General features: G+C 41.6%; 1 protein-coding gene across 4 annotated transcripts in view; it reads left to right on the top strand.

The window, feature by feature from the left end:
- KLHL2 (kelch like family member 2) overlaps positions 1-13,423 on the top strand; it is a 59,490-nt gene that overhangs the window by 35,093 nt on the left and 10,974 nt on the right. For all 4 annotated transcript variants that reach the window (XR_006162990.1, XM_033061099.2, XM_033061100.1 and 1 more), the window contains 3 exons: positions 1,592-1,754; positions 11,497-11,606; positions 12,972-13,088. Coding sequence is in view for 3 of the 4 variants with exons in the window: in XM_033061099.2 (XP_032916990.1) it covers positions 1,592-1,754; positions 11,497-11,606; positions 12,972-13,088 (390 nt within the window). In the remaining variant the exon portion in view is untranslated. The remainder of the gene's footprint in view (positions 1-1,591; positions 1,755-11,496; positions 11,607-12,971; positions 13,089-13,423) is intronic.

Raw genomic sequence — 13,423 nt, forward strand, 5'->3', positions numbered from 1 at the left:
TTCAGACCAACAGTTCTATAGGTACAAATGAAAATAACTAGATGTTATCACAGCTCTTGTTGCCTAGTAACCAAAGCCCAATGTGTAACTCGGTAAGATAAATTTGATGCACTTTACCTCTCTTTTCCTTTTTAGCAGCAGAATATAAAATATGTTTAGACTTGAATGTTTTGTTTTCTAATTACTAAAATGTATTGAAATCTTTAACTTTGCAAGCTCAGTTACAGTGATCTCAGAACTGATGTAAATTTCCCATAATAAAGAGTGATCTGGTTCTCGTAACATTCCTTTACTGTTCATATTAGTTTGCCAGGGTAACTGTGAATACAAATATTAAATTATTTTCTCCATGCCATTCTCAAATTTCACCTTTCCATTTGGTATTCTGATTTGATGATGATTTTACATATTTTTCTACTGAATCCATTTATGCAGTCAAGGTTTGTACTCAGAATTATTTGCTCAACTATACTGATAATATGCCTAAAATTATCTAGGACTGTCCCTGAATTAGTTATTAAGTTTGTAAACAGGTGTGAAATGTTTGCTTCATTGGTACAAGTTGTGTAAATAAATACTTGTAGTAGATTTCTAATATTGATTTTTGCTATGTAAATTAATGATTATATCTTATTATAGAATTAACTATCAAATGAATTTATCTACTCACTGTTATAACTAATCATACTGTGTTCTGGTAATATAAATTGTATTAGTAATGTTATCTTAACACTTACATAAACATATGCTAAAGTAAAACAATTTCACTGTATTCCTTCAACCTTGTAATTAATAACCTTTAAGCTTACTAAAGTTGTTTTGAATTTTGTGACACTTTTATGCTTATTACATCTTTTCCACTTACTTTGTTAGACTTACTAAATATTTTCAAGAATTATCTAAGATTTAAAGTATTTGCTTAGCAATAGTCTGTGTATCTTAGTGCAATCACATTTGCTTCATTTCTCTTTCATTAACAGTGGATATTCAAATCAAAGTTTTGTTAAATGTATGATCCTTCATTTTTCCTGCTGATATTGATCGCCAGACAGTCTTGAATTATCATTTTTCCAAGAAGGTCACAGACTTCTGGGGTAACTGAATTCTGTCCTTACTGGAATCTCTTGCATAAATATGCTTATTTTGGATGCTAACAAAAAATATGGTACAGTGTCCAGTGCTTGCGTGCAAATAAGATTTACATGTTCTATCACGATCTAGAAAACTTCGGTAGTGAAGGGTTGGAAATGAGATGTAATTATGAAATGCTGGGAGATGTAAGAAGGGAACTTGTGAATAAATACTGGAAAGAGTTTAAATGGAGTATGAATTACAGTTTGTGGAATGACTTCCCCAGTGAACACAATGGTAGAGATGTTGCTTGTTATTCTAAATGTATCGGTATCTGTAGGGAGATAAAATCATGCTCGTGCTGGGTTTTAACTTCTTCAGTTGCATAATACTGAAATCTTCCTCTTTGTTTCATTCTTTGTTTTTTAATGGTTTATTTTGTTCTCTTAACATTGACAACATTCTTGTATAACGTCAGAATTGAATTGGGACATTAACCAGCTGTTGCTTCTCCTTTCAGGTACTGCTTCCAGCAGCTGGTCTCTTGCAACTGCAGGATGTGAAGAGGACTTGCTGTGAATTTTTGGAATCCCAGCTTCATCCTGTCAACTGCCTGGGGATTCGTGCTTTTGCTGACATGCATGCATGCACAGATCTCTTGAGCAAGGCCAACACATATGCAGGCAAGCTATCATTAGTAGAGCATAAAGCTTGGTCAGTGTGGATGGGTTCCATGCCACCCAACCACACCCAGAGGAACCTGAGTTTTATCCAGGTTATTGCAGACATGTATCTCGTAATGAAAACTACATTTGATCTGAATGTCTTCAAGAGAAATAAAATGTACTGGCTGGCCCACAGTTATATTTAAGCTGAATGGAGCATCATCTTCACAGACTATTCTGACTCTGCAGGGTCCAAGCCATTTCTAATCCAGAAAGAAGCTAGCTTCCTGTTTAAAATTTTGCACCGTCACTTAAGGGAGGAAATCAGGAAAGAAGAATTAAAATTCTGACAACTACCACAAGTCAAAGTATGTAGGAATTACATGGGGGAAGAAATAAAAAGAAGTTATTGGGAGGGAGGGGTAGCTCCTGCACTGCACTAGTGAAGAAGCAAGAAATGTAATGTTGGGTGTTATGTTATCAACTTATCTTCTGAAAATCCTGCTCATCTAGCCAAAGACTTGAAATTTCCTACTATAAAGTCTCATCCACTTGAGTCTTGTATTTCATCTCTCTCTCCATATCTCCTATTTACTTACGCTTGGTACTAACCTTGTCTTTCCTCTGTAACCGAACCACCTTCCATTTCCATCACATTCCCCACAGAAGCTTCCCTTATTGTCATCATATTCTTGGACTACTGCTAACCTTTATGACAAGCTGCCAGCTCAACTCCTCCTGTGTATTTGCTGTGTCTGTGGGGTGGCTTTAAATTAATGCACAGTCTTTCTCACTCTTGAGATAAATATGCTGTGTATAGTCAGGGTGCCCAATCAGGTCCACTCTCTGCTCTGCCTTTCTCCTCCTAGCACTGTCAGGCTTAGAACAAGAGCAATACAAAAAAGAGAATTAAAAATTAAATGTCCTGATAAGGCTGTAGAAAAAAATACATACAACGGCATTGCTTTTCATAAATTTCCTAAAATGTACAGGGACCAATTAACATAACTAATGATTAGTACAGAGTTAAAATTGAAGATTTTCCTGAAATAGAGTACTAAGTGCTTCAACTCAGGTCCAAATAATATGCTTTTTATTGCCTTGAATTGATTTAGACCTCAGAAAAGCAAGGACTTTGATGAATGCTTTCAGTTGTCTTCATTCCTAGAAATTCTGTGGTATAGGTTCTTTTTTTTTAAACTTTCAGAAGATTATAGTATTTTTATCAAGGATGATTGATATATCAATTTAAAAAATTCAAAAGCTTTTCAGATTGTTTTTAAAAGTACTAGCTTTTGTAATGCCTACCTTACTCAAGAAGTTGTGATGTGTACGTGACTGACTCTGTAATATTTCTATTTAGACATCTATGCAAAAGGTTTTAATTAAATCCTTTTTGTCTTTGATTGTCTTTATATTAAATCCAAAAAGCTATTACATTTTTGACCATTTGCGCAATAGGAAACAAGACATGCATTTATTAACTAGAGTTAATGTTCAGATGTTTAATGTTTTACAGAACACCTTTTGATACAGCTGTTACTTAATTTTGAGTTTTAAATTGTTTTTTCTAATTTCTGTTCTAACTGGACCTTATTTACTTCTAAACTAAACCTCTAAACTACTTCAGTTACTTCTAAACAATCTTTGTTCAGTTTAGTAGTTGAAGTTAATATTTGTATACTTTCTAGAAATACAAATTTTAAGACCCTGTCAAGACCTTGAATGCAATATTGGTTAAATGTGTTTTGAGAGCACAGGAATTGTGTCCAGCTGTTAAGTCTCCTTCCCCCAGTCATTTTGTTCAGGTGTCCTTTGCAGTGCTCAGAGAGTGTCTGCAAGAAGAGCACAAACAACTGAAAAGGGGAGGGAAGCTGTTTGTTGGTCCTAGTTGGGACATGCAAGATACGAGGCTGAGCACCAGAACGCTCAGTACTCTTGATAAAAGGATTCAGAGAGGAAGCATTGGCCTTCATTTCTCCTTGGAATTGGCTGATCATCGGTCTTGCTGAATTTCTGTCTGCTGACTTCCTGATTTCCTTTCTCACAGTTCTGTATCTTTTCAGGTCAATGTTTTTCCTGTTGAATTTTCAGGCTACTTACTGCCTGTATCTCAGCCATCATAGCTTCTTTTTTTCCCCTATTCTTATCTCAAATGGCTCATGGTACTTTGTCACAGCTTTCTTACAACTGAAAAAAAAATTCTCACAAGTCTGAGCCAAAAATACATGGCTGTGCCATTTCAGAGTTAAGCTTTGTGGCACAGGCAGCTTACCTCCCAGAGCACATATTTTGGGATTAAGGCTCCAGAAATTAGAATGAGTACAGAAAAGGATTATTAGATTGAAAAAAGAAGTGAAAATAATTTCCTGCTAGAGAAAATGAGAAGTATTTTGTTTTGTAACTTCTCCCAGTCTTTATTTTGTTACACTTGTTATTTTAGATTTAGAAAAAAAAGGCGACAAGATAGTTCTGCTAATAGACAATGATAATATAAAAACAAATGGATGCCAATGGATCAGAAGTTATTAGAAAACTGAAACTCTAGAACTTTCTTCCAGTGGAAATGAAAACACAACTTCCATTAAAATCTAAGCTTCATATTCCTGTGGTGGGTTGGTCCTTTGCAGCAGAGAGCAAGATTTCTGGAGGAGTTATTTATATGCACCTGTGATCTGAAAATAGTAGACAATTGGTACAGGTTACTTAGAATGAGCTTCTGTTGCAAATGAACTTGGAGATGCCACCTATCTCATGATGTTCCAGAAAGCAATCCTGCTCTGGGTCTTGTTACACTTGTGCTGTCAGAGATGTGTACAGCTGAGCTGTGTACAGCTCTTCCTTCTTTTGTGAGGATTCCTAGGAAGAGTATGTGACATGAGCACTGCTAGTCAGTCCTCAGTTTTGGTCTGGGGTATGTCTTTTGTAATGGATGTTCACAAAGTAACAATTCTTCCTGAGAAAGTGGTGCATTATATAGGTGTTTTAATGTTTTGTACAACCTGAAGATAAATTGGTAAAGCCTTTTAATACAGAGGGGTGTGCCGTCTTGGACCTGAGAGAACCTTGTTCAGTGCTTATGTCCTGACACATTTCTTAGTTTTAATCAAAGAATAATAATGTATTTCACCCACTGCATAGAATAGTACGGGCACTGGAAATTTTGTAAGACCTCTGGCAGAAGTGTCCTTTGAGGCTTGGCACAGTGAACCTTTTTGGCTTTAAGCCCTGTGCCGAGATGTTGAAGATTCTTTTGTTAGGGAATCCTAGTGTATGTTATGATGCAAAAATTGCTGCATTGTTTTTGACTGTGGGATAACAGCATACTTGAGTCTGGTGCTCTTAGTTGAAAACTTGAGCCCTGGCAAGACTTGGAAGTGTGCATGTCTTCTGTAGACTGTTCCTGTGTACATCCGTATGCCTGACATGGAAAGGATGGCGTTGTCAGAATCATTCCTATGACTCTATTTGGAACAGCAATGTCTTGTTATGCTGCTGTTTCCTTGGCTGTTGTGAATTTCATGGTGTTCTGAAAAACAGTTATTTAAGCATAAAATTGACAAATAAATCAGATTTTTTGGAAAAAATGTTACTCTGCAGTTTTGGCTTCTGCTGATTCTCCAACTGGCAGAGCTTGTGTCTATCCCTCTGCAACAAACCTGGGGTTCCTATTTGACCAGTGCCTTAAAATAGGCCAATAGCAAAAGCCTTTTGTAGCAAGCCAAAAAAAAATCTCTATGTGACATTGTGAATTAATGCAGAAATGTTTAAAGCATAAAATGTCCTGTGCAGGTTTCCGATGTAGGTTTCCTTCCTATGTAATTGGAAAATATAAAGTCAATATCTGTATAGCTAGACTTGTGTGCTTTTTGGATAGCAGAGGCATCAAGTGCTTTTTGCTGCATGTGCATGTATGATACATAGCTCCAGACTCAGAACAACACATAGCAAAAAGCAGTATATTTGCAACTTCTATTATCTTTCTATGCTCTCCACTCTGGCATTGTTTATTGTACTTCCAGACATTTTTGTTATTAGTCCCTTTCGTGTTGATAAAGACTTCCTTTTTGTTTGTCTCACCCTACTGGCACAGGGCAGACAAGGACAGATCTTTAGCTATTCAGTTAGAAAATGACTCAGTTGCAAAATGTGAAAATCTTTTTTTCATATGCATTTGGAACACATATTTTAGAAACGTCCTAAAATTGATTTTTTTTTGTTTTTTAAAGACAGAATTTAGTCTTGATAATAAAGAAATAGGATTTTACTTGCTTAGGAAGTAGGAGTTTAGAAGCCAAGCCTCTGCAGGTCCTAGCCAGCTTTTTTCCAGGCTGCTAGACTCTGTAGCCAGCTGGCTTCAGTTTCTGGGTAAAGAGGCAAGAAATGGGGCAAGGTTCCAGTACAAATTTGCCAAAGATGCATACTGTGTGGAAAATTCTGATTTGGGAAAAAAATAATTATTTTACTATTTCATGGAAACTTCCATCTGGTAGTTCTCTCTTTGCTTCCCTAAGAGATGTTCATAAAGAAAGAAGCATATTCCCTAATGCAATAAATAAAAAACAAGACAATTTGAGATTTTACAGGGGAAAGTTGTGTGAAATATTTAATAGTTTAAGCATAAGTTTCATCATGTTTGTTGTTAATGTCTCCAGATTATTGAAGTTTTCAGGACAGGAGCAGTAATATGAGATAATACAAATCCAAATCCAGAAGGCAAAAAAATCCACACACTTCCAGTACTATTTTTCACTGTTATTGGGAAAAGAGGATCTAAGTGTGATTTCTTGAAATTTAAGTACTGAATCATGTTATTTTGAAGATGCTGATATCCTTCTTGCCAGAAGGATGAAAAAAATCTGAATTTCATAAGTGTAATTTTTATATTTAATGAAGCCTTCTGTCTTCAACACTTCACCAGCATTACATAAACTGCCATTGGTGGATTTAATTGATTTTATATTTCCTTGTTCTTTTTCAGTTTTTAATTATTTTAAATAATCCATGTAGGTGTACTTGCGATTGGCTTCTGCCCAAATGTTATCTATCAGTCCGTTACTATGGTCTCCTAGACAACAAATGATCTGATTCTTACAAGACAGGTTATTTCATCTTACCTCTTTTTTGACAGCTAAAACTTACGTAGAAATCTCTATTTCTTTTTTGTCCATAATTCATTCACCTGAGGATTTGTAGCTGTTGATTAAGTGGTTCTGTTTAGTGTTTCTCCTTTTTTCACTCTTCTCTTGACTGTGAGCCATGTTTTATGCTTTAAGAGGCTGACATCCAGTGAAGCAGTTTTTGTTCAAGCTCTGGGTTTTGGTTTTTTTTTTGACTCTCTTCTAAAGTTCTTAGACAGTCTCACATTCATTGTATTACTTTGAAAATTCTCAACTTTCACGTCTCCTGGTTTGGAGAGTGGATCTCTTCTACTTAGTGCATGACATAAATCTAAATCAACTTTTAAAAAACAAGGCTTTTGTATGTGAGTCTGTAAAATCAACCAGGTATTTCTAATTTATGAAATATATTCTGTTGGATGTGATCCACTATTGCATTTTATTTCTTGAGGAAAGATGAACAGTGCTTTAGAACCTCAGATTTGTTTGAGAGTTGGATGTGTGTTGCTTCTTCTTTCTGCTTGCTTCCAAACTCAGCTTCTCAGTACAGTCAGGCATACTTGGTCACTGTCACCTGAAATTTGGAGTTTATTATAAAAATAATTATGCAAATTACAGTAATTTCACGACCATAAGGCGCACCAGACTATAAGGCGCACCCCCCGGGAGTCGGCAAAATTCGCAACTTTGTAGATCAGATAAGGCGCACCAGACTATAGGGCACACTTTTTTTTTGCAGCGAGGCTCCGCCCCCAGCTCCCCCTGCACGGTTGCTGGATGAGGCCCTGCTTCAACCCGGCAGCCATTGGCCCCCGGGTCCGTCTCCACCCAGTAGGAGCGATGCCGCGGGCCCCCAGGCCCGCCTGTATCCGGCGGGGCTGGGGCATGCCCGCCGCCTGTCCGTGCCGCCTCCACGGGGCCGGGGGGTGCCTGTGTAGGGGCAGCTCTGCCTGCACGGGGCCAGGGCGTGCCTCTGGAGGGGCAGCTCCGCCTCCACAGGGCCAGGGCGTGCCTCTGGAGGGGCGGCTCCGCCTCCATGGGTCCAGGGCATGCCTCTGGAGGGGCGGCTCCGCCTCCACGGGGCTGGGGCGTGCCCGCCGCTGCTCTGCCCCGCCTCCACCTGGCAGCCATGGCCCTGCCGACTCCCCCCATGGCTCGCAGCTCTCACTTCTGGGTAGGCAAATTTTTTGAACTTTGTCCATCAGATAAGGCGCACCGGACTATAAGGCTCACTTCCGGGTTCCAGGGAAAATTTTAGTCAAAAGGGTGCGCCCTATAGTCGTGAAATTACTGTACCTTTCTCAACTTCTATTTGCAAATAATAAAACTCATCAGATACTTAGCTTGAGAAATTGCATACCTGTCTGAAAAACAAACAGATACAAGAAGATTTGTAGAGTGGAAAAGTAATGCGGATGTTATAAAAATCAATATTACTTCTTCTCACCCTTTCTTTCCCATTGCCTGAAGTACTGCAGAAAATATTACCTGTCCATCATAAGAGAATGCTGCAGAATTAGAGAGACTTGTACCAATGATGATTGCATCTAAAACAGCTGGTTTTTTGTACCCTGCAAAGTTGAACTGAAAAATTAGAATTCTTAAGCATTCAGCATTCTTTAACTTTTTTTTAACAGCTTACACAGTTTTCTCAAGTATGGAGTCTTAGTTACAGTAGCACTAATAGAGTACAGTAATTTCACGACTATAAGGCGCACCCTTTTGACTAAAATTTTCCCCTGAACCCGGAAGTGCGCCTTATAGTCCGGTGCGCCTTATATGATCTACAAAGTTGCAACATTTGCGACCCCGGAAGTGTGAGCCACAAGGGGGGGCAGTACCGCGGGAGCGCCAAGTCGCGAGGCGGGGGCGGGAGTGGGTGGCCATGGCCGGCAGGAGCCGCGCGGGGAGGAAGGGAGGGAGTCAGTGCTGGTGCCGGCACGGGGGGAACAAGGAACCACCAACCGCGGGGGGAACGAAGCGCCGCCGGGTGTGGGAAAGCGGCGGCGCAGCCCCTGCGGCCGCGGGGAAGAAGCGAGAAGCGGCGGCGCCGCCGAGCTGAGCGAGGGACGGGTGTCAGGGCAGCCGTGCCGCCTAGTCGAGCAGGGACGGGCACCGGGGCAGCTGCGCCACCGAGCCGAGCAGGGACAGGCGGCCGGGCGGCTGCACCGCCGTGCCGAGTGGGGACAGGCGCCGGGACGGCTGCGCCGCCGAGCCGAACGGGGAAGGGCGAAAGGGCGGACACGCCGCCTTGCCGAGCAGGGACAGGCGCCGGGACGGTCGCACAGCTGTGCCTGGAGAGGACAGACGCCATGGCGCCCACGCCACCGTGCCCCGAGAGGACGGGCGCCAGGGAGGCTGTGCTGCCGAGCCAAGCGGGGACGGGCACTGGGGCAGCTGCGCTGCCTTGCTGAGCGGGGACGGGCGCGGGGGTGGCTCCGCGGAGCCTCGAGGGGGAACAGCACGGCAGGAGCGTCAAACCGAGCGAAGGAACGGCACGGCAGGAGCACCGAACCGAGCGAGGGAACGGCACAGTGGCTCCGCTGAGCCGCGAGGGGAAACAGCATCACGGCAGCACGGAACCGTGAGGAAGAGGCGGCCCCGCGGCTGCGCCAAGCCACGCCTGCCGGCACCAGGGGCAGGCGGGAGTGCCAGGGCCCACTGCACGAGGAGGGCGCCTGGGGCTGCCTTTGAAAGCCTACACTCTGTGAAAAATGTTTCTAAATTGTGCTCCTTCCAGTAAACTCCACGATCTCGGGTTTCCGTTACTAATTTGTTACTTTGTTGCGCATGGCTCGTATCTTTGCGGCAAAAAAAAAGTGCGCCTTATAGTCCGGTGCGCCTTATCTGATCTACAAAGTTGCAAATTTTGCCGACTCCCGGGGGGTGCGCCTTATAGTCCGGTGCGCCTTATGGTCGTGAAATTACTGTAATTGAAAAAGACTATAAAATGTTCTTTGGTATCTTTACTGGCCTCTTTTTATTTATTGTACAGTAATTTCACGAATACAAGCTGCACCATTTTGACTTAGATTTTGCTCTCAAACCGGAAATGCAGCTAATACTCAGGAGCGGCTAATATGTGAATAATTTTCAACCCCAGAAGTGCCAGCCAGGGTGCCAAGCCGAGCACCTGCCAGTAAAACCCAGGATTTTGCTATTGTTACAAATTGGTTACTGTGTTGCACGGCAGGTGGGGCCAGCTCAGCGCCGGCAGCGTTGGGGGAGGGAGGCAGGGAGGCAGGGGAGTTCCCTACTTCAGGCGGGGGAGAGGCAGGGGGCTCTGTGCTGACATCCCCACGGCTTGGGGAGGAGGCAGGGGGCTCCGCCCCCGCCCTCCGCCGCTGCGGCGGGAGCAGGGGGCGCTCTGTGCTCACCTGCCGCTGCGGGACCGGGGCGTGTGCTCCGTGCCCGTTCGCCACGGGAGCGGGGCGTGTGCTCCGTGCCCGTTCGCTGCGGGAGCGGGGCATGTGCTCCATGCCCGTTCGCTGCGGGAGCGGGGCGTGTGCTCCGCCACCGCCCTCCGCCACCGCCGCGGGAGCAGGGCATGTGCTCTGTGCCCGCCCGCTGCCACCGTGGCGGGAGCGGGACCGAGGTGAGCGACCCCAGAGGCGGCAGCCCGCCAAGCGGCCCCACCGAGCTGGGCCACCTGGCCCCGTCAGCAGCCCTGAGTGGGCCGAGCCTGCACAGCCTCAGTTGAACCAGTAAACCCCCCGCCATGCCGCGGTTCTGTTACTATTTGGCAACTTTGTTGCACGTGGGTCCTCGCTGCGAACGACAGAGCGGCTTATATTCAGGTGCGGCTTATTTATGGACAAAGAACGAAATATTTGCCAACACCCAGAGATGCGGCTTATACTCAGTGCGGCTTGTATTCATGAAATCACTATAATTTGAGAGAATTCTTAAGTTCTTAGTAATAGTTGTCCCTTTTAACTTCTGTTAAGAATAGCAGAAGGGGAAAAATAATTTAACTGAATGGAACTACTTTTTAAGCAAAAAAATGCCATAAAAAGCAATTTTAAGGAAGTGAAGGGACAACTGAATAACTAAATGTCAACTTGGAAACATTACATTTTTTCAGTTTTATTTAAGTTGAGGTTTAAAAAAAATTTGGAAAAACTACATACCTTCTGCACATTGTGGAGATTGCAATATGCAATATTTTATGACCTTGGAGAAGCTCTGAGAGATGCAACAGGACATGTATGACATTGTTGATTGGTTCTAAAGAATCAACCATTGTTCATGTCAAACTACAAATATAAAATATGCTTGTCAACAACATACAGAGTATACAGACTCTGGAGTCTTTTTTATCTATTTTTGTGTACAAATTTAGCAAAACGAGGTCATTCTCAAGGACAAGTACTGAGATGAAGCAAGCATCTGAATATTGCTACAATACTTTTAGTATAATGTGTTTTAATATTTCAGTTAAAGAATTTTTAAATATAAAAGCCATTTGTGAGACCAAGCTTTAACCTGTAGAAGAGGTTTTAAGTCAATGTATTGCTTCTAGATAGGGTAAAATAGCATGCATCTTGAATAATTTTTGTGTTTTCCCCTACTTTAATACTTGTTATACATGTGGAGACATGTTGCCCTCTGTGTTAGCATATTTCTTTTCCTCCAAACAGAACAGCACTTTTCCGATGTCGTACTTAGTGAAGAATACCTCAATCTTGGTGTAGAGCAGGTGTGCAGTCTGATATCCAGTGACAAACTCACAATTGCCTCAGAGGAGAAGGTAAGACAATCTGTATCCCATTATTCTTTTTATCCTTTTATGTGAAAAAGCGAGCTTATCCCTACTGATCTTGTGCACTTTTTTGGATATGTTCTGTGCTTCCTTAGTGAAATTAGGCAGGTATTATGCTCAAGTTTAAAGGACTTTACCCAAAAGTGTTGTCAGTGGGATGTTGAAAATTAGTCTTAACTCTTAAAAATCCTAAAACTATATTAAATCACATTACTCTTTGTCCTTTGGGGAACAAAAGCAAAAAACTAAAACCAAAGTTACATTAAATGGAAATTTCTTCTCATCTTCAAGCAGAACAACCAGAACACATGCTGAGTCACATCCACAGGAGTTTGGTTTACCAAGGGATAAATAATTTCAAGTTTGAAGAGCAATTATATGCCATTTACTAACTTTAACATCAGCAGTCCTACAAAGGCATTAAAGCTGTGTGTGTCTAAGTGAACTGTTTAACCTAACTGAACACATGTGGGTTGCACAAGAGATGCCATGGCAGCTTGGTATTACCTAACCAGAGTTTAATGTGTGTTGGCTCACGTTTAGCTTACATCTCAGTCTTTCAAAGCCATTTTTGAAACAGTGTTCTTCAATGAGCCCAGGCTGTCTCTGTAAACCTCTAATGGTTTTCAGGTTGTGCATGTATTCATTTTGAGCTTTTTAAATTCAGTTATGATCTATTTGAAATATATTGGTTTTCTTTTTTCCGAGAGCTTTATAGTTGTACTCAAATGAGACTAAATTGTGCTCAAAAACATGTTAAAATCTTTTTGAAACTTTGACTCTGAGAACTATCTGCTTAAACAGCAACTAGCAAAGCTATGTTATTGTTCCTGTAATACCCTGAAGGTCTGGATCTATCATTTAAATACACGTGATGCTGCTTTTGTGGAGTATTATTAAGATTTTAATGCTCTAGTGAATGATGAGCTACTGTGCAATGGAGGCAAAACCAGGGCTGGAATCACTTGTCCTGCTAAGACTCAGTGATGATAAGTCATTTGAACTGTGATGTGACAGGTCAGTTCTCCAAGAAAGGAAGAAAAGTATGAGGACTGTAATATTCCTGCTGCTGTGTTGTTTGTTTGCCTAGTTTTTGGCATCAGTGTGCATTTTGTCAATTAGCACAGCTATTCTTGAAACACCAGTAGAGGAGTAGACATAAAAAAGAGACCAGATAATGCACCTTCATAATGTTGTAGTTGATAAATATGGAAATAATGGGAGCTGTAACCACTGTCATCTCTTCTTACTTTAGGAGTTTTAATATAAGCAAATTATTTTTGGAGGCACACTGATTTTTTCATGCTTATGAACTTGTAAGTCAAGGAACTTGATTTGTTTGTTTTCTGGAAGGTATTTGAAGCAGTGATAGCCTGGGTGAACCATGACAAAGATGTAAGGCAGGAGTTAATGGCACGTCTGATGGAGCATGTTCGGCTGCCTTTGCTTTCCCGGGAGTATTTAGTTCAGGTAAGCAAAAAGGAATGCTAATTATTCTGCATGTGAATATTTCTGTTCATTATTTTAATGCCAGATAGATAATTTTTGAGTTAAACAACAAGGTCATTAGTATGTTAGTGATAGTAAAAGTAAACAAACAGCCACTACCACATACTTGTGTGCACATACACAGACCAAGGTGAGGGATTGCCATGGTAGAGGATGACTTACGTAATTTATCTGTTTGGCTGACTGCATGACCACACCAGGAATCTGAACAATGTTAATTCGCTGACATCAGGTTAGGTTTCATTTGTAATGCCATCTTTTGATAAAGGATTTGTACTCAGAAGTGAATTTTTAAT

Source organism: Catharus ustulatus, chromosome 5 (assembly GCF_009819885.2).
Source record: "Catharus ustulatus isolate bCatUst1 chromosome 5, bCatUst1.pri.v2, whole genome shotgun sequence".
Lineage (NCBI taxonomy): Eukaryota > Metazoa > Chordata > Aves > Passeriformes > Turdidae > Catharus > Catharus ustulatus.